This window comes from Lycium barbarum, chromosome 12 (assembly GCF_019175385.1).
Source record: "Lycium barbarum isolate Lr01 chromosome 12, ASM1917538v2, whole genome shotgun sequence".
NCBI lineage: Eukaryota > Viridiplantae > Streptophyta > Magnoliopsida > Solanales > Solanaceae > Lycium > Lycium barbarum.
The window spans coordinates 93,679,124-93,699,286 of NC_083348.1; the positions used below are offsets into that span (position 1 = coordinate 93,679,124).

The 20,163-nt window shown below is 35.4% G+C and overlaps 1 protein-coding gene across 1 annotated transcript; it reads left to right on the forward strand.

Annotated features, from left to right (window-relative positions):
• The first annotated feature begins 16,028 nt into the window (after positions 1-16,028).
• Positions 16,029-17,897, forward strand: LOC132622667 (anthocyanidin 3-O-glucosyltransferase 5-like). Its single transcript, XM_060337320.1, has one exon. The coding sequence runs from the start codon at positions 16,161-16,163 to the stop codon at positions 17,640-17,642; it is 1,482 nt and encodes a 493-aa protein (XP_060193303.1). The 5' UTR covers positions 16,029-16,160; the 3' UTR covers positions 17,643-17,897.
• Positions 17,898-20,163: the final 2,266 nt, after the last annotated feature.

Consider the following 20,163-nt stretch of genomic DNA (forward strand, 5'->3'; position numbering starts at 1 on the left):
GCTCTAATTTTCTCCTTAAATCTGCCTCAAATGTGCTTCTAGCACTGTCACACCCCATTTTAACTGGGTTGAATTTAGGAGTATGACGTATTGGTGATTCCTATTTGTTTTATTTAAGGAGTCGCCACCTAATTAATTTAACGGTGAATTAGGACACCTAGAGGTTAACTAAGGCAAAGTTAAAACTAAACCTCAATTAATAGTCTGCTTAACCAATGTGATTCTAGGTAAGAGCTCTATATTATCCTAAAGGGAAGGGGTTAGGCATCGTTTAGAATCCGTTAACTTACGGTTATCCGACCAAACTTAGGTTAATTAATTAAGATTAAATACGGTGCTTAAATTTTAAGAAAATGACTTATAATGCTACTAATGTTTCAAAAAGGAAAATATAAGTTGTTTAAAATAAGACTTATACATATTGCTAAGGCTTTAAATAATAAGGCTATTAAAATAAAATTAATACTTTGCATAAAAAATCTTAGAATATTATTTGAAATAAAGTTTACAAACGTTACTAATAGTTTAAATGAAAGCAGGATAACGAAAATGAAATTTACGAAATTACATATAAGTGGAAGAAGATGCAAGTTTATGCAATATTTTAATAAATATTTAAAACGAACTAAACGATGAGGTATTAATTGACTTTAAGTTTTAGAAGTGTGAACGAGATTTTGCTCCGTTGACTGCCTTTCGACCAAAAATATGCATAATTTGGATAAAACCTTAAAAGATTCTACAAAATATTCTTTAGTTCTTATTTGCGTGCCAGTGGTGTTTTAAAATCCCCAAGATAATAAAACATAATTCCTTTAACTCAAAATATGAATTTCATGCTATTGAAAATCAATTATTCTACAAAGTATATATTATAAATACTACAAATAGCTTTAGTATAAAGATAGAAAATGAAACTTACGGGAACTGATTATTAGTTTTCCTTGGATTAACTAACCGTTATTAAACTAAACCCCACTAAATCTCCTATAATTCGTCTAAGCTAAGAGACCAATAAAATAAAGTGTTAGTCAAAACAACATAAGTTAAATGCGATAAATGCAGAATAAAAATAAAATAGAAGCCCAAGAAATATAAATAAATGGGTTCCGCCCCATTTGGAGCTGCTTCGGTCCGCTCGCTGCTGTTGGGTCTCGGCCCAGCGGAAATCTTAGAAACTGCTGCGGATGCTGCTACTGTTCCTGTCTATTGGGCTTTGGCCCAGAATGTGTTTCTATTTTTTCGCTGCGGATAGATGGGCTGGACACAGGGAGAGTAATTCACATTGGGCTTTTAGCCCAAACCGAATGTTGGGGGGAAATGAGTCCCCCGGACTTGTAGCGACGATCATGCATAAAACAAGAGAAAAAGAATTAATATCTAATCGAGGGGTAAGGTCAAACACACAAAATGAGACTCAAAATAGATCAGCGGGTGAGTATATGCCGTGTATATCCAAAAATGAAATAGAGACACAGAGAAAGAGAATGGCTTAACGACCAAATAAATAAGGATACTAGGAAGGTAACTACAAAGAAATAATCAAACATGTTCAAATGTGTTTCTACACTTGCTGAACCAATCTATTATGAAACAAAGTGTGGCAAACCCAAATTCGACTGGCTGGGATGAGTAAGAGATGAAGGAAGAATGCCAAACATAGACGTATGATTAAACAGGGAAACCAATTAGCCTTAGTTCAAACCAGTATATTCATTTTTCAATATCCAAACAAATGAGTGAACCAAACTGCCCCCAGATCTAATTCATTATTTAGTTGGAACCCTTCTGACAAAAAAAAAAGATTTACCATAACAGGAGGGAAACGACTTGAATATAGAAAGGAACTTATACATGGTCATTAGCTAAAAATGGTAAATATACAGAATCAAAGTAATTTAGGCACCACACCACAATACAAGAAACCACTTATGATTGAAATCATGACTCAACTACTCGCATTTTAACCAGTCCTCCATTATTCCCTACTGATTCAGACATTATATTTCACCAATTTCTCCTATCTTTCAAATGATGGCCATACAGATCAACCTTAACATGCTCATTTCAGATTCTTACAACATACCAAGTAAAAAAAAACACTTAACTGATTTCATACAAACTCAGGAAGGTAACATCATGCATGAAAACCATAGCAAATAAGTTTCTTTCGAATCAGTGGAATGACCAGGTCATGGTAAGAAGACAAAACTCAACAAATTTGACACTTCCTTCTTTTAAATATAGAATCCAGACAAAAGGGACAGAACTGAGTTTAAATACTTGTATCCCTTTAAAGAAACATATTATGAGATTTTCATATACTAAAACCAATAGTGAATTAACAACATAGATCACTGACACTGACTAGACTGAAATCATCCAAAACAAGACTTTAATAAACCTGAATGACCTAGACAGGTTCATGTTGATTCAAGTTGGACTCAATTGAACAAACATAAACAATTAGAAGACAACAAGTGGTTATACATGCTTAACTGATCATTAACCAAATTAATTAGGAATGAAAACCTAGAATGAACCTATAAATGCTTCTAGCATGATTCCCACATATAAACCAGATGCAACAGATTCACAATTCATACAGATTTTAAAATGAACATCTCCTAAAGGTATATACTCATATGATTCACAACAATGCTCATAAATGAGCTGAAACAGATTAGACTCAGCAGGATTAGTGACTGAACATCAATGAATGCAATGAAACAGAACACTTTCAAACAGGACAGATTCATATAGATTCAGATTCCTAGGAAACAACACTTAAACAGGTTCTAATTTTCTAATAACTAATCATTCAGATTTATACAGCAGTACGCAACTTGAACAACTAGCATGCTTAACTCACACATTTGAATTAGATTAAAACCAAACTGCCATACCTAACATGCATAATTGTATAAATAGAATTTATTTAACAACTAAACCATCACAAATAGGAACTAAAACATAATCAACCAAACGAATCACATGAGTAGTTTAAAACACTCAAACAACTGCTGAAAATAATTTAAGGGAAGGAAATTTACCTTCTTCGGGTGTAGCGAAGTGAGGCGAAGGTCTCGATATCCCTCGAACACTTCAAAACTTAGTTCCCAGAAATAAAAGAGATGGATAAAAATCAAAATTTTGGCTTAGAGTATGTTTAGCAACAAAACGAACACCTTCCGTTTTCTATGGAATTTTAGGCTAAAAGACTTAAATTTTTCAAAAGGGTTATTGTGCGGCTGAGAGCTTAATTCTTAGGGGGATTTCCTGAATTCCAAAATCCTCAGTGAAATAAATACTCTTATTCAATGATGCAAAGATAAATGAAATGCGTGTGCGTAAGCTGGTAAAATACTGAAATGATAAAAGTTGTGAACTATAATAATAATAATAGTAATAATAATAATAATAATAGTAATAATAATAATAGTAATAATAATAATAATGATAGTAACTGTAATAGAATAATGAAGTGCCGGTATTGATAAGAGGCTAATAATTTAGTACAAAAATAAATATATGTATTTTTAATTTTCTAAAAAAAATATTAGAAGCGCAAATAGGTATTTCGGAGGAGAGGCGGGACAAAATTGGGTGTCAACAAGCACATCTCCAGAAAATCAGCCTCCTTTCAAGGCCTCCCCAATCTTTTGACTTGTTTGCAAGGATGTGTCTAGCACATTGCCTCTGCTCCACTTTGTCGCACCCCATTTTAACCGGTGTCAAAGTTAGGAGTATGACATTTTGGTGATTCCTATTTTTGTTGTTTTAAGGAGTCGCCACCTAATTAATTTAACGGTGAATTAGGACACCTAGAGGTTAACTAACGCAAAGTTAAAACTAAACCTCAATTAATAGTCTCCTTAACCAGTATGATTCTAGGTAAGGGCTCTATATTATCCTAAAAGGAAGGGGTTAGGCATCTGTTATAGCCCGTACTTTGTACGTTTGGATAATTCAGAGTCGTCGTGGGAAGTTAAGGGCGAAACCAATTTCAAAATTATATTAATGCACAAGTTGTTATAAATATTATTTATGACTGTTATTAGTATGGAAATATTGTGAGAGGCTAAGGACAAGAAGAGAAATTTGCAAAATGGCCTATGGAAATATTGCGGAAAGAATAGGGGCAAAATGGGAATTTTGCAAGGTCCAAGAAGTTCATGAAATGGCCATGTTGGCTGTGTGACATGCATGGTGCATGTCCAAATTTTATTAACTATAAAGGCTATTTGTGAATTAAAGAGAAGAAGGGGTCAAAACTTGCTTAAGAAGACAAATGGTCTTCCTTGACCAACTTTAAAGGAAAATTCAAAAAAAAAAATGAAAATGAAAGAAACCTCTAGAGAGGGGCATGTGCCCCTCACATGTTGGGACCTTACATATATATATATGATTAAGTCTTGAAAGGAAGGCAAAATTTTCATTTTAATTCTAGAATTTTCAAGAAAAAGGAAACAAAGAAAGAAGGGGAGCCACCACCATGGCCATTTCGGCCAAGCTCTCCAATTTTTGCCCCTTGAAATTTTGCTCCTAAAATTATTTTCTTGTGGTATTCCTACTAATTCAAGGGTCCTCTACAACGTGGTATAATTGTTTCGGAAGATAGGCCATCCGTTTCATTGTTTTCTGCACTTTGGTTGAGTAAAGAAGTTGGGAGGAAAAGGTAAGAATTAATCCTCTTTTATATGTTATAAATGGTTTGTGTATGTTGTGGTATGTGGAAATGGAAGAGAAGCATGAAAACATGCATGTTGGAGGCTTGGCCGTGTGTGTACATGTTGTGTAGGAAACAAAAATGGAATAATTTTTATATGGTAATATGATTGTTGTTGATAAGTATCCTATGATGAAAATGAGAACTTGATGATTCGAGTTGGAGTTGAGATTAGTGTGTGTAGCCGTGTGTGTGTGTGATGTGTAGAAATGATGAATTAAGTGTATTTAGCATGATTATGTGTTGTTGTGATGTGCAAAAAAATGGATGAAAATTATGGAATGTGTGTGTTGAAGGGCTGGCCGAAAATGGACTGTTTTGCATGTCAAAGAATGAACTAATTTTATTTAGTATGTTTGGGTTGTTGTGTTGTGGATTATGTGATGTAAATGAGAGCTTAATGATCTAAGATGGTGTCGTAATTGTTGCGGGCTGTTTTTGGAAGCCAATTTGAATCAAATGTAGTTTCTTGTAATCATGATAATAATGTTGTTAAAGTGTGGTTTGTTGGTGTAGTTTGTGAAGTTTGAAGAAAGAAATGTGTTGTGATGGTTCCTATGGAAGTTGGAAGATTTCGGGTTCCATGGTGCATTGTTGGGTTGTTTGAAAAATTGTGTCAATTGTTTAATGCATTCGTGAATATTGTTTGAATGGTCTTGGATTAGTAATCGAATGCATAAACGTTGATATTAGTTGGAATATTGTGAACGTTGTCGGATTATGTAAAAAGAGCGTTTAATGTTAGAATGTATTCTTGAGTTGATTATTGATGCCATAGCTTGGTTGTTGGTTGGGTTGTTGTTGAATTGGGCCGAGCCATATTCTCGGGGTTGGAACATTTACAGGGGAGATGCTGCCGAAATTTCGGCAGAATATAAATGAATGTATTGAAAGGGTGAGGCAAGTACTTGACGAAGGAACTAATGAATGGATGAACTCTCTTGCATGTAGGCAAACAAGTTGGATGCACAAGCGTAACTAGTTGGTCGCGGCACAGGTATGTAAGGCTTACCCTTTCTTTCTTTGGCATGTCCTAGAGCCAAGTAAGGTATAATGTGATATGCTGCCTTGGGGTAACTCTGTTCTGTGATGCTGAGTCTGATTATGATTCTAATTCACTTCTTGACCTGAGTTTGTGATCCTAGTTCATCCTTTGATATAAGTATTTCATATAAGTATTTTGATATAAGTATTTTGGTACAAGTATTCTGATATACGTATTTTGATATAAGTATTCTGATATAAGTATTTTGATATAAGTGTCTTGATATAAGCATTTTGATATCAGTCTTCTGATATAAGTGTGTCGATATGAGTATTTTGATATAAGTATTCTGATGTAAGTATGCTGATATAAGTATTCCGATATAAGTATCCTGATATGAGAATTCCGAAATCAGTATCCTGATAAGAGCATTCTGATATGTTTATTCTGGTTCGAGAACTTCTGTAAGATTTAATGTCCCTAACTTCCGTATACGATCTCGGATTGCTCTGAAATGTTCGAAGAGGTTTCTGTATCAAGACGTCTATAATTTTCTTATACGTAAGTATGGTTCCAAAATCTCTATTTGATCTAATTCGTAAGGACATCTGAAGGTGTCTGATATGACTATGATTCTGATTCCCCGAAAAAGGCTTCTGAAACGCTTATAAAGCGTTCTGTACTTCGAACACACGTAACTTTCTCATACTACGTCGGATTGACCTGAAATCTGTTCCGAGCCCCCAGGTATCGGTAAGTATACTGGTCTGTCGAGTCTTGATTCCTATGCATGTGGTTTCTCACGACTCTGCTCGTGCATGACTCAATGTATCTTTCACTGCGTCCCGGGCCAGGTTCTGTTATGTCCTCGTGTGTCCGCTACGATATGATTCACTGCGTCCCGGGCCAGGTTCTGTTGTTGTGCGCATTCCTCTGCATTGTTCACCCCGTCCCTCATAGGCGGGCCGGGCTCTGTTATATGGTATGATGATATGGGGTGGTGGCCAGGATGGCATATGATCTGTCTGTTCACCGCGTCCCGTACTAGAGGGGTCGGGCTCTGTTACCGCACCCCTCACTGGAGGGTCTGGTTCTGATATATGCATATATGATACATGAATTTGATATATGATGATTCTGTTTACCGCGTCCCTTATCACAGGGCCGGGTTCTGTTATACGCATATGTGACATACGATTCTGAGTATTCTGTATGTTCTGACATCATCTGAGTATTCTGTATGTTCTGCATTCCGTCCGATATATGACATCATCTGTACGTTCTGTATTCCGTCCGATATATGACATCATTTGTGCGCTCTGTATTCCGTCCGATATATGACATCATCTGTACGTTCTGTATTCCGTCCGATATATGACATCATCTGAGTAATTTGTACGTTCTGTATTTCGTCCGGTATATGACATCATCTGAGTAATCTATACGTTCTGTATACCATCCGATATATGACATCATCTGAGTATTCAGTACGTTCCGTACTCCGTCTGACGTATGACCTTATCTGTGCGTTCGGTACGTGCCACACTCCTTCTGACATCTGGTATCGGTATGTGCGATCTATGTCAGGAAAGTAAGTATGTCGGCATTCGGTATGCTCTGTATGATTTTCTTATGCTCTGTATGATTTGTACGGTCTGTATGATCTGTATTGGTCGGTATGGTCTGTGTCGGTCTGTATGGTCGGTATTGGTCTGTATGATCTGTGCCTGAGAAGTAAGTAATTCGGCAATCTGGATAATATGCTCACCCTTGGTACTGTTTGTTTCAATTATGGTTCTGTTTTCTGCATTCCATGCCTTACATACTCAGTACATATTCCGTACTGACCCCTGTTCTTTGGGGGCTGCGTTTCATGCCGCGCAGGTACTCCCGGACGAGATAAGGACACTATAAAAGATATTTCAGCAATGGTGGCGAACTCCATTTGCTCCTGCAGGACTGCCAAGTCAGGGTATAGTATATGTGTTATGGTTTCTGTATGATGTTAGAGGCTTTGCAGACAGCGTCGTGGGTATGGTGTGTCAGTCTGTAAGCGGCTCCATCAGCCGATATGTTGGTCTGTGTTGTGTATTGAATTGTGTATGACTACAGATTTGTTCGCTTGGAAGATTCGAGAAGGAAAATTTCTGAAAAGAATATTTCTGAAAAAAAAAAATTGCTATGTATTTTATCTGCTTTGATTTAAAAGTTTGGCGTAACTTTATGTGCAGCAAGAGTCTGAGGGTTCGCTCGGCCCTAAGTAAGGGTCGGGTGCCCATCACACCCTAGTAAGGTCGGGGTGTGACAGCATCCTTTAGAATCCGTTAACTTACGGTTATCCGACCAAACTTAGGTTAATTAATTAAGATGGAAATTCATATAAAAGAGGACTTTGAATGCCATTTTAAATAAACTCGTAAATATTACTAAGGCTTTAAATCAAATGCTATTTAGAAATAAAACTTATAAAAGATAGTTTGCATAAAAGAGGATTTTAGAGGCTATTTAAATAAAGCTTAAAATGTTGCTAAGACTTCATGTGAAAGTAATAATGCTGTCGTTTGAAATAATACTTGTAGAAAATATGATGCGTTACATACAAGAAGATTTTAAAGGCTATTTAAAATAAGACTCGAACATGCTAAAACCTTGAATGAAAAATGTAATAATGTTCTTAAAAAATAGGACTTGCAAAAATATAACAACTCGTCTATAGCAAAATGTGAACTTTAGACAAAATTTTGTATTATATCAATATGGTGATGTAAAAATACCTAAACTTATTTTTCTTTAAAATGTGATGGATAGGGTATGAGTTTTCATTCTTTTATATTAACTATACTTGGATAAAAGAAGTGTATTATTGGATAAACTTTGAAAAATTATTCATAGAATGTATTTGAACTTATATTTGCATATTAATGACGTTTTGAAATGTTTAGATAGTAAGAATAAAATATGACTCCATTAACTCAAAGTATATCGTCATGCTATTTGCAAATTAATAAATAAAATAAATAAAATAAATATTAGATGCTATAATATAGTTTTGACATAAAAGAAAAATGAAGCTTATGGAATTAACGGGTCTTTCTTAAGTTAACTACCCTTTCACTAAAAAACTAAGTCTCATATTAATATAGTAAGGTTCATTTGACTAAGGAAACGAACAAGTAAAGTGTTAGTTGCACAAATACAAATCAAAACATGAAATGAAATAAAGGGGCGGCAAATGATATTAAAATGGGCTCAGCCCACTTTAGGCATGCTGAGAAACTGTCACGCTATTGGGCCTTAGCCCAGAATTTTTGTTTCTTTTGTTTTGCTGCGGACTGGCTGGACGCGGAAAAGATTTCGTTGGGGTTTTAGCCCAACACCGGATGTGGAGGAAGAACGAGCCCCTCGGACTCGTATATGACGGTCATGCATAAAAATGAAAGGGAAAGGATAGATTTCATGCTTTAATTTATGCAACAACCAATCTGAAACCATAGCTAAAAAACGAAATTAATTCACGCACCAGTAGATCACTGAACTAGGGAAACATCAAAGTCAAAAAGAACAGAACTGAAGTAAAAGGAGAAGGAGAATTACAGACCCACAATCAATGATCTAAAAAAAAGACTAAGCCAATCATAGTGAACTCTTAACAGATCCAAGCTAATCCCGAAACAATGAAAGGAACCAATAGTTGCGTGAATGAATAGGATTCAAAATTCTCTATTTATGACTGAGCCTAGATATGTGCATACAACCAATATGTCAATTTTGGCAAAGAGAATGTCATTTTAGGCAACAAAGCAGGGAGAGGATGATCTTCCATGTTAAGCAAGAAAACAACACATTCTGGTTCAAAGCACTACATGATCGACAACCCATAATCTTTTGGAATAAGTTTATCCACTTAAACTAAACTCATTTTAAACTTATATGGATTATTAAGAAAAATCCATAAACTATTCGTGCTTCGCAGGAAAAGGCCAAGATTCAGCTAGAAATAACTATAGAACAAGACTAATTCATGCTGAAGCTAAACAAATAAACCATAACTAAAAATGCTGGAATTAAAACAGGAAACTGAACTGCACAGAACATGGCTTAAACTGTATAAAATGAATCAACATAACGCAGAAGCATATCTAACTAAACATGACTCTAACTTAACCTATAAACACACGACCACACATTAAATCGTTAAAACTGAAATCCACTAAAGGAAGAGTAGCTCACGTACTTAAGCAAACTAAACTACATTATCATACTTAAACACGCTTAATCGCACAAACAGACCAGGCTAAGACATAGTCATGATAAACAAACTGAATACCTTAAATCTACTGAACAACAAATGATACCAATAAAATCAATTACCAAATCTGGAAACTAAACCACATTAAACATGAATATCTAAACAATTTAACTACTTAAACGAAACCAAACTAACTAGAACAGGAATATGTGTAATGCTACCAAGCCAAGCTAAGCTGAAAATAAGCCACTGAGATAGCAATCATGAATGAATACATAAACACCTACTGAGCTACCAGACTGAAATTAATTGACTAAAGAAAGTGGTTTTCATGCTTAAACAAACTAAACTAAACAATCATACCTAAACATGCTTGACCACGTAAACATGCTAACACAGAAACAGATTTATTTATCGAACTAAAATAACTTAACTAAAACTAATATACTTGAATTATGGAACAATAAACCAAAAAATAACACAGAACAACAAAGACGCAACAGAAAATAAAAAAAAAGAATGGAGAATTACCTTCTTCGGGCGCAGCGAAGTGAGGCGAAGGTCTCGAACTACCTCGAACAACAAAAACTTCGAATTCGCATAGATTCGAACCAATATCCGGGGTAAAGGAAACCAAAAAAAAAAAAAAGAATTTAGATCTTTTCGACTCGATATTTAAAAAAAAATACTGCAACTTCCAATGGAGCTAATATTTTAGGGATTTTATGGAAAATGGAACACCTATTCTTTTCAAAGGATTTCGGGTTTCAAGACTTAATCCCTTCCCGATTTCTGCGATTTCAAGCCTTAATTTTCAGGGGGTTTCTCCGTCTAAACAAGCTGTTCTTGGGGACCTTTTGAATCAAAGATCCTTTCTTTCTTACGGTAATTTCCTCAATCAAAATACGGACTGAGTGCAAGAAATAGTTTGGCTTCTAAGTTTGAATAAAAAAAAAAACTCATTTTAATTAACGATATACCGAGGGTGCTTAATACAAAAATGTGTGATTATTAGGACTCGGGTAATAAAATTATATGATGCTATAATAGCCGTGCAATAATATTTTTGAAAATCCACCGTAAAATAAATACTATTATTTAATTATGCAAAGATAAATGCGATGTGTGTGCGTAAGCTGGTACAATGTAAAAAAATTATGAATTATAATAATAGTAATAAATAATAATAATAATAATAATAATAATAATAATAGTAACTGTAATAGAATAATGAAGTGCCGGTATTGATAAGAGGCTAATAATTTAGTAAAAAATAAATATATATATATTTTTAATTTTCTAAAAATTTTAGAAGCGTAAATAGGTATTTTGGAGGAGAGACGGGACAAAATTGGGTGTCAACACACTTCTGGTAGCATCTCTTTTATAGTGGCAAGAAGCCCCTGAAAAGGAACAGTTTAAATCAGCAAAGTGTAACAACAAATAATAACATAAACAATATAAATCAAGAGTTTAGTACCTTCTGCATAAATGAAATGACTGTGTAACCAGTCCCATCCCCTAAGTTCATGTCTTCAATCAATAGTTTCATAAATCATGCCCATGTGGTTTTGTTCTCATACTCCACAATAGCCCAAGCAATTGGCAACATCTGGTTGTTGCCATCCTTAGCCATAGCTAGGAGTGGGCATGGTATGGTATATACCGATTACCATATCGAAACCAAACTTTTTTATACCGTTGTTTTGGTATTATGGTGTTTGGTACGGGATTTGGTATGCATTTTTAAAAAGTTCGGTATTCGGTATTTATAAATAATATACCAAAATACCGAATACCATACCGAGGTATATAGTTACATATACAAGTCATATATATTAGTATTTTAATACTAAAAAATATATAAATAAGTATTAGTACAAAATTAATTGTTTAAACGTTGAAATTTTGATTAATCTATGTTAATTGAAATGCCCTTTTGTGTAATTGATTTACGAAGGGGATTAGTTGTGCTTCTTTTGAATATATTTACATGTGTAAGGTGTTGGTACAATATAATTGAGACGTTTCTTGAATAGCCGAAGTCGTAATTATCTATTATATAAGTATATGTAGGTCGAAATCGAACAAACTATGATTACCAATTTACCGTACCGAAAAATATCGAAACCGAACTTAAAAATACCGAACCATACCGAATTAATTTGGTATGATAATGGTATAGTATTTTTAAAAATCAAAAACCAAAATTACCGTACCGAACCCCTAGCCATAACAACTAGCAGTTGCCTTTGCTACAACCCTTTAAGAAACAACCATCTAACCCAATGCATTTTCTACAACCACTCAAAAATGACCTTTTCAAGGCATCAAAATAGATGTAGAGACCTAAGAAGCAAGGCCTATCATCTTCAGCAAATTCTGTAGTAGACACTTCCACCACACAAGTACTTCCAGGATTTGTTCTCAACACTTCATCTCTGTAATCAAGTATTTTTCCAAACTCTTTTACATGATCACCCATGATCTCTAGTAAAACCTTAGCTCTAGCTCTCCTAACAGTGAACCTGCCAACATGTACACTAAGTTCTTTCCTAATTGCCTCTTGGAGTTTACAAATTCTGATGTTTGGTTGTTCAGTAATTCTATCTTTGTAGTGGCTGGCTAGGTACTTAGAATTGCACATATAGTTCCTTGTTGTTAGAACACATTTATGTTTAGGATGATATGTTTTGATTTGAAAATTCTTGGTTGAATTGTCCAGTTTAGCATAAATTAACCAAGGACAACCATCCCTACATGTGACCCTCACCCTTGTAGGCTCATTGACAAACTTATCTAGCTGAATATGCTTTTGAAGTGAATATATAGTCATAGCATCTCTAAACTCATTAATACTCTGAAAAATCATACCAAGCTGCCATACTACCTTCTTACATGAAAGGTCAAACCTTATGTATTTACTTTCCCTTTCTAGGTTTTAAGGTTACCCCCTCCTCAACATCATCCTCATCAGATGTACAACTATATGCATCAGAATTAAAGTAAAAAGGTTCATCACCACCTACCCTTCCTTCCAAACCTCTATTGTTAGGTTCTGTTTCATTAAATCCTATGTCTTGTTCAACTTCACCTAAAGGTACATCATTAGGGTTAGGTTGCCCCATTTTCTCTCTTCTAGTCCTTCTCTTATAAGCCCTCCTTTCAACCCTAAATGTTCTAACTTCCTCATGTACATCAGATCCATCATCACCATCTGGACCATCAAATACTGCCACATGGTTAGATTCTACATCAGATTCAAAATTAGAATCTGTTGAGTCAGATTCATCATCAACATGGTCACTACTTACTTGATTTGCATTTTCACCATCTACAGGTTCAGTTTGTTAGGGTGAATTTTCAGCAGCTTCAGTTTGTGGCGTTGAAGAATTAGTGTGAAATTGAGAGGGTGAAGTAGTAGTGGCTGGAGTTTCAAGTGGTGTATTTTCAGTGGCTGGGATCTCATTAGGGTTGCTTTGAGAACCATTTGGTTCACATTGGATACCCTCACCAACTTTATTAAAAGCATCACTTTTTGTTTGGTTGTTGGGAACAATATATTCCAATGGCAATGAAGGCACATGTGGTTCATCTACCATGTGGCAGACATAAACCTCCACAATGTCCCCATCTTTCAAACTTAGGGAAAGGTCAAAAATATCCTTGTCACTAAGTATATCTAGAAGAATGTCACTACCAGGGGGCTTCACCTTAAAAGCACAACTTGGACTATATCCTAATTCCTTTATGTAGTCCCTAAGCTCAAAATATGACAACCTATCAACATCAACATCTAAGAATTCTCTACAATTACCACCCTCATATCTTGGCACACTACTAAAATCAAATACCCCACCATAAAACCATCTCAAAGTAACATAAATAAAGTCAGTCATACCTGAAAGTTACAAAGCAACAATATTTAACAAAACCCCTAGCAAGCAAACTATATTAGTAGAGAAATATACTAAAAAATACACAAAAGAAAAAAACCCTAACCTGCAAAATCGCGACTGATACCTTTCTTTCGACTGATACCTTTCTTGAGAAAATCAAACTTCACCCAAACTTGAGAATGCAAAAACGACCCTAGAATTCACTAAGTATTACGCGAATTAGTGTAAATGGTGGAAGATCGATTGAAAATCGATGACAGAGAGGAGTGAAATAATATTTTGGTTTAAGTTTAGGTGGGTAAACGGTAAAAGGAGTGTAAAATGATGATTTGGAATTTTAAAAAGCGTGTTTATACACTTCAGTTTAAAAAAATGGGGGTCACTAAATAATACCCTCTTAATGGTCACTAAAATACTGAAAAAATAAGACGGGGGGGGGGGGGGGGGGGTTATAGGTCACCCGTAAAGGTTGTGTGCGTCATAATTAATCCGACTAAACGTTGAGGGGCATTTGACGATTTTCTCATATAAAGACTACAAGCATTAAATTTGAAATCTTTACAAGAAATAGAAGCAATAATGAAAAATGGATTAGAATCACCAGCTGAAAAACACCAATGCATGTCCTAGCCTACAAATTAGATTAATAGGAGTAACTTAGTTATCTAAGAGTGGATTAGCAGTCCTTTAAGAAGGGAAGAAAAGGACCATTTTTGGGATTTAATTATGCTAGTGATAATCCTCATTCTTCAATTATTATCTCGAGGTTTTCTTATTAACAACAGACAATACTTTGCACTAAACGATATAAGTAGGAATTAAAAATGCTATTGATCGATGATCTTGCTAATTCTTCAATTATTCACTACAAGATAGAAGACATTTGGTAACAATTTTTTTTTTGTTGCCATAGATAGGTTATTGTTGCAAAAAATACTTTTGGCAATAACATTTTTTTTTTGTTGCATAAACTTTTTCCAACGGCTATTATTGCAACAACTTTTTTTTAGCGGCAAAAAGTACTTTTTGGAACAATAGTTAATATTATATGACAACAAAAAAAAAATCATTTTTAAAAGATTCATCATATATGCCAACAATAAAATTAAGTTGTTGCCAAATATTGACTTTTACCAACTATATTATTTTTATTGCCACAAGAGGTGTTGCAATTTCTATACTTTCTTGTAGCGATTATCTTGAGGTTTTATTATTAACAAAGACAGTACTTTGCACTAAATTATATAAGTAGGAATTAAAAGTATGCTACAATTTTATTCCCCAAAGTTAGTTACTTAGTCTTAGTCTTTCATTATACTCCCTAAATACTTTATTTAGTCTTAGTCTTTCATTATCATTTAGCAGGTCGGTGAATTGTTTATTACAAACTGCATTAAATTATATACCCTTACTACTTAGTTTCTAGTTTTATTTAGCAGGTTCATAAGTAATTTATCAAATTAAAATAAGATGAGTTTGAGCTTGTAATGTTTACTTTTGGTAATAAATGAAGTCAGTTACCCAAAAAAAAAAAAAAAAAGAGTTTGAAGAAATCAATATAGACAAAAAGATGGGTATGAATTGCTTATTACATACTTTCTAAAAATATATTCCCAAATTACTTTAACTAGTCTTGGTCTTTCATTATTGTTTAGCATGTCTGATGAATTGTTTATTACAAACTGCATTATACTGCTCAGTGGTTGTCTTTATTTACTTTTAGCAGTAGGTTGACAAATAATTGATCTTATTAAAATGAGATTAGAGTTTGAATAGATCGATATAGACAGGAAGATTCATGCGGTACACTTACTTATTTGAGTTTGGGTCGTAAACATTACTTTGAGCCTGTTTGGATTGGCTTATAAGTTGGCTTATAAGCTGTTTTTAGTTTTTTTGAGTGTTTGGCTGGCCAGCTTAAAGTCATTTTATGCTTAAAATAAGCTCAAAAAAATAATTGGACTCATTTGACTTAGTTTATCTAAAGCAGCTTATAAGCTGAAAACAGCTTATAAGCCAAAAAAAATAAGTTTAACTACCCCAACTTATTTTTTTCAGCTGGTGCAAACAGCTTTAAGCTGTAAGCCAATCCAAACGGGCTCTTTGTCAATGATGAATTGTTTATTATGGTTCACGCTTTATAAGAAGTTGACCAATAAACAGGCCTCAACAGTAAATACATATCGCGACAATCAACTTTTCTTCAGTACATCTCACCTTCTCATTATCACTCACATCTCATCAATACTTAGCAGCCTTTTCCATTCACAAATATCACTCAAAAAATACTTTGTAACAATGGCTGGCTCACAGGAACTTCATATTGGTCTTCTCGTAAGTCCAGGTTTGGGCCATATCATCCCCGCACTAGCCCTCAGCAACCGCCTCGTCACCCGCCATAACGTCTCTGTCACCATTTTCGCTATCACCTTCGGTAGCTCTCCAGCGGAAACAGAGATTCTCACATCCGCCAAAAAGTCAAAGGTGATTGATATAGTTGAAATACCAGCTGTAGATATCTCGCACCTTATTGATTCCAAAACAAAATTGATTACTCAAATTTGCATTCTTGTACGCGAAACTTTACCTGTTGTTAAGACTGTGATATTTCCTAAGAAGCATACTCTGGATGCTCTTGTCGTTGATGTTTTTTGCCCTGAAGCTTTGCCTATTGCAAAAGAATTTGGGTTACCCAACTATGTATTTATTCCAACGAATGCTTGGTTTACTGCTTTGACCGTATACTGTCCTGTTCTTGACAAAGAAATTGAGGGACAATATGTAGATCAGGACGAACTGTTGAAAATCCCAGGTTGCAAACCGGTTCGACCTGAAGACGTGGTTGATCCCATGGTGGACCGGAACGATCAGGATTATCAAGAATACCTGAAAGTACATGGGAAAGGGTTCTGTTTGTCGGACGGGATCTTGATGAACACTTGGGAAGATGCGGAGACCCGTTCACTCAAAGCGCTTAGAGAAAATGAAATATTGAAAGCAATCGTGAATTCACCGGTTTATCCAATTGGACCGTTAACGAGACACGACCAACAAATCATAGAAGGGAGTGCTGATGATAGGAGTTTTGTGCTAAAATGGTTGGATCAACAAACTCCTGATTCAGTGCTATATGTATCTTTCGGGAGTGGTGGGACCATGTCGTCAAAACAAATAACTGAGTTAGCTTTTGGATTGGAGTTAAGTCAACAGAAGTTCATTTGGATAGTGAGGCCACCGTCGGAGCATCGTGCAAACGAGTCGTTTTGCACGACAGGAAAAGGGGATGACGGCACTCCTGAGTACTTGCCTGAAGGTTTTCTAACACGTACAAAAGATTTTGGGTTGGTGATTCAGATGTGGACGGATCAAGCGGAAATTTTGAGCCACCCATCAGTTGGGGGATTTGTGACACACTGTGGATGGAATTCAATTATTGAGAGTATAACAAATGGTGTGCCAATGATTGCGTGGCCGTTATACTGTGAACAGCAACTAAATGCCACTATGCTCACGGAGGAACTTGGAGTTTCTGTCAGGCCAAAGGTGCTGCCAACAAAGAAAGTTGTGGAAAGGGATGAAGTAGAGAAATTGGTGAGAACGGTAATGATGCAATGTGAAGAAGGAAATGAATTGAGGGAAAATGTGAAGAAACTGAAGATGAGTGCAGAGAAAGCAATAAGTGTAGGAGGCTCCTCTCACAATTCAATGTGTGAATTCCTCAAAGACATTGAGAAGAAAATTCATGGTTACAAGGAAAACATGTCTGAGGAAACTTCCTAAAAAGGGTAAGCAAGCATGGTCAAGCTGCTTAAGTTCATTAATGTTGTATTTTTCACTTTCTTTTGAATAAGCAGGCAAGAGATGATTGGTAATGGCTATATCTTTGCGGTGGATATTGGTCTATGTTAAGCTTTATATGTGATGTAATTTACACTGTGGGCTTCTCTTAATATTTGTAATAAACCAAACTCATTGCTTGTAATGATATTTCTCCATTCACCCTTTCTAAGCAATATACTATATCTTTATAATTAATGCATATTTGTATGCGGTAAAAGAAAATTAAAGAACTATAAGCACTATTACTGTCTAATTAATGTATGTAATGATCTTGAGACAACATGAATGACTAAAATCAGCAAAAGATTACAGAATTTTGAGTGCTTAATTAGCATATAGCATGAAGTCGGCAGCCATTTTGTAATTCTTAGAAGATTTAACTTATATATATTGATAATATAAAAAAGCTTTCCATTGTCAGTAAATTTTAGAATGTTGTAATAGGTAATATATATTATTTTCATTCTACATAGAAACTTCAAACTGTACATTAGATTTCAATGCGCTTTAACTAATTTGAGTACTTAACAGCGGTGAGTTCATAAGAAGCACAGGAATTGTTCAAACTGGTTGGTACTAGGACATAAGCGTACATGGCATATAGAAAGGGCCCCAGTATGATACTCCTCCTGTCACGTTATTTGATTGACCGCGTAGTTTAAGAAAGAAAAGAACGACTGAGTATTGAAATTTAGGATCTAAAACAAGTTATATATTTATTAAAAGTAATAGAGGATTTTAAAATTAAAATTATTTCTAAATTAAGTGTGTCAGAGACGGAATGTTGCCAGCGTCAAAGAAGCTCCTTTGACACAAGAAACAAACAAATTAGAGCGCATGAAGTGGTGTAGCATCTTAAAGTATGATGGGAAAAGGGTCAAATATACCCCTAAACTTTGCGAAAAATGTCTAGATATGCCCTCCGTTTAAAGTTTGGCTCATTTGTGCCTCTGCCGTCCAAGTTTTGGCACATATATACCCCCGAAGACGTTAAATGCCTTGTTGGAATTTCCCAACCAGTTAATTATTATTTTTAAAAAAATCTGAAATAGCCACATGGCATTTAAATTTAAAAGACCCTCCCATTTAACCCACCCCTCCAATACCCGACCCATAAAATAACCCGACATCGCTGGGTGAACCACCGTTTCTCCGCTCCTCCACCACATCGCCGACATCTCACCTTCCTCAATCAAGTTTCAGCCATAGAATCACCACAAAAACATAGCAAAACCACCGCCAAAAATAGCCACCAATGACGGCCGATTCTCCATCACCACCTGAAACCTCCATTGACACAGTCGTCAATTTTATTCTCCGGTTAAATTAGAGGTATTTCTAGTCAATTGATTCAACAGAAAACTACACCAATCCATTTCAATCAAACAAAAAATCTCAACAATCAATTATCCATAGAAATCAAGTGAAGCATGACTTGAAATAGTGAGAAGGGTAGAGATGGACCTCAAGTTGCTTGTTACTTTGCTTCAGTGAACTAGGACCGTAGCTCGACTAGAAATACCTCTACCTTAACCGGAGAAGAAAATTGACGACTGTGTCAATGGAGGTTTCAGGTGGTGATGGAGAATCGACCGTCATTGGTGGCTGTTTTTGGCGGTGGTTTTGCTTTTTTTTTTGGTGATTCTATGGCTGAAACTTGATCGAGGAAGGTGAGATGCCAGCGATGTGGTGGAGGAGCGGAGAAACGGTGGTTCACCCGGTGATGTCGGGTTATTTTGTGGGTCGGGTATTGGAGGGTTGGGTTAAATTGGAGGGTCTTTTAAATTTAAATGCCATGTGGCAATTACAATGCCATGTGGCTATTTCAGATTTAAAAAAAAAAAAAAAAACAATTAACTAGTTGGGAAATTCCAGCAAGGCATTTAACGTCTTCGGGGGTATATATGTGCCAAAAGTTAGACGGCAGGGGCACAAATGAGTCAAACTTTAAACAGAGGGCATATCTAGGCATTTTCGCAAAGTTCAGGGGTATATTTGACCCTTTTTCCAAGTATGATTGAAAAACAACTAGATACAGACATACATTGCACAGAAAGAACCAGCCTTCAATGAAAGGTCCCTTTCATACTTAGATTCCCACCTCCAAGTTGACAACTCAAGCAGCCTTAAAAGTCAGTTCCAGTGAGAGCAAATTCTGCAGGTCTTGCTGGACTCCAAATATGGCACTCCGTATAAAGCAATATAAGCTCGATTGAATTGATGAAATAAAAAAATAAGCTAAGCTCTAAATTGTATTTATGTTTCGATAATTTCACACTGATACAATTTTCATATGAGGAGCTAGCAGAGCTTGCCAAATGCAGATAAACAGGTTCCATTGGTTTTTTGACTATGTCACATTCTGGATTTGTATGGCTCCAAAGCAGCTCTCAATAATCAACTCAATCATAACTTCATTTTAATGATCACTTGAGCATAGAAATGTACAGCTGAGTCAATA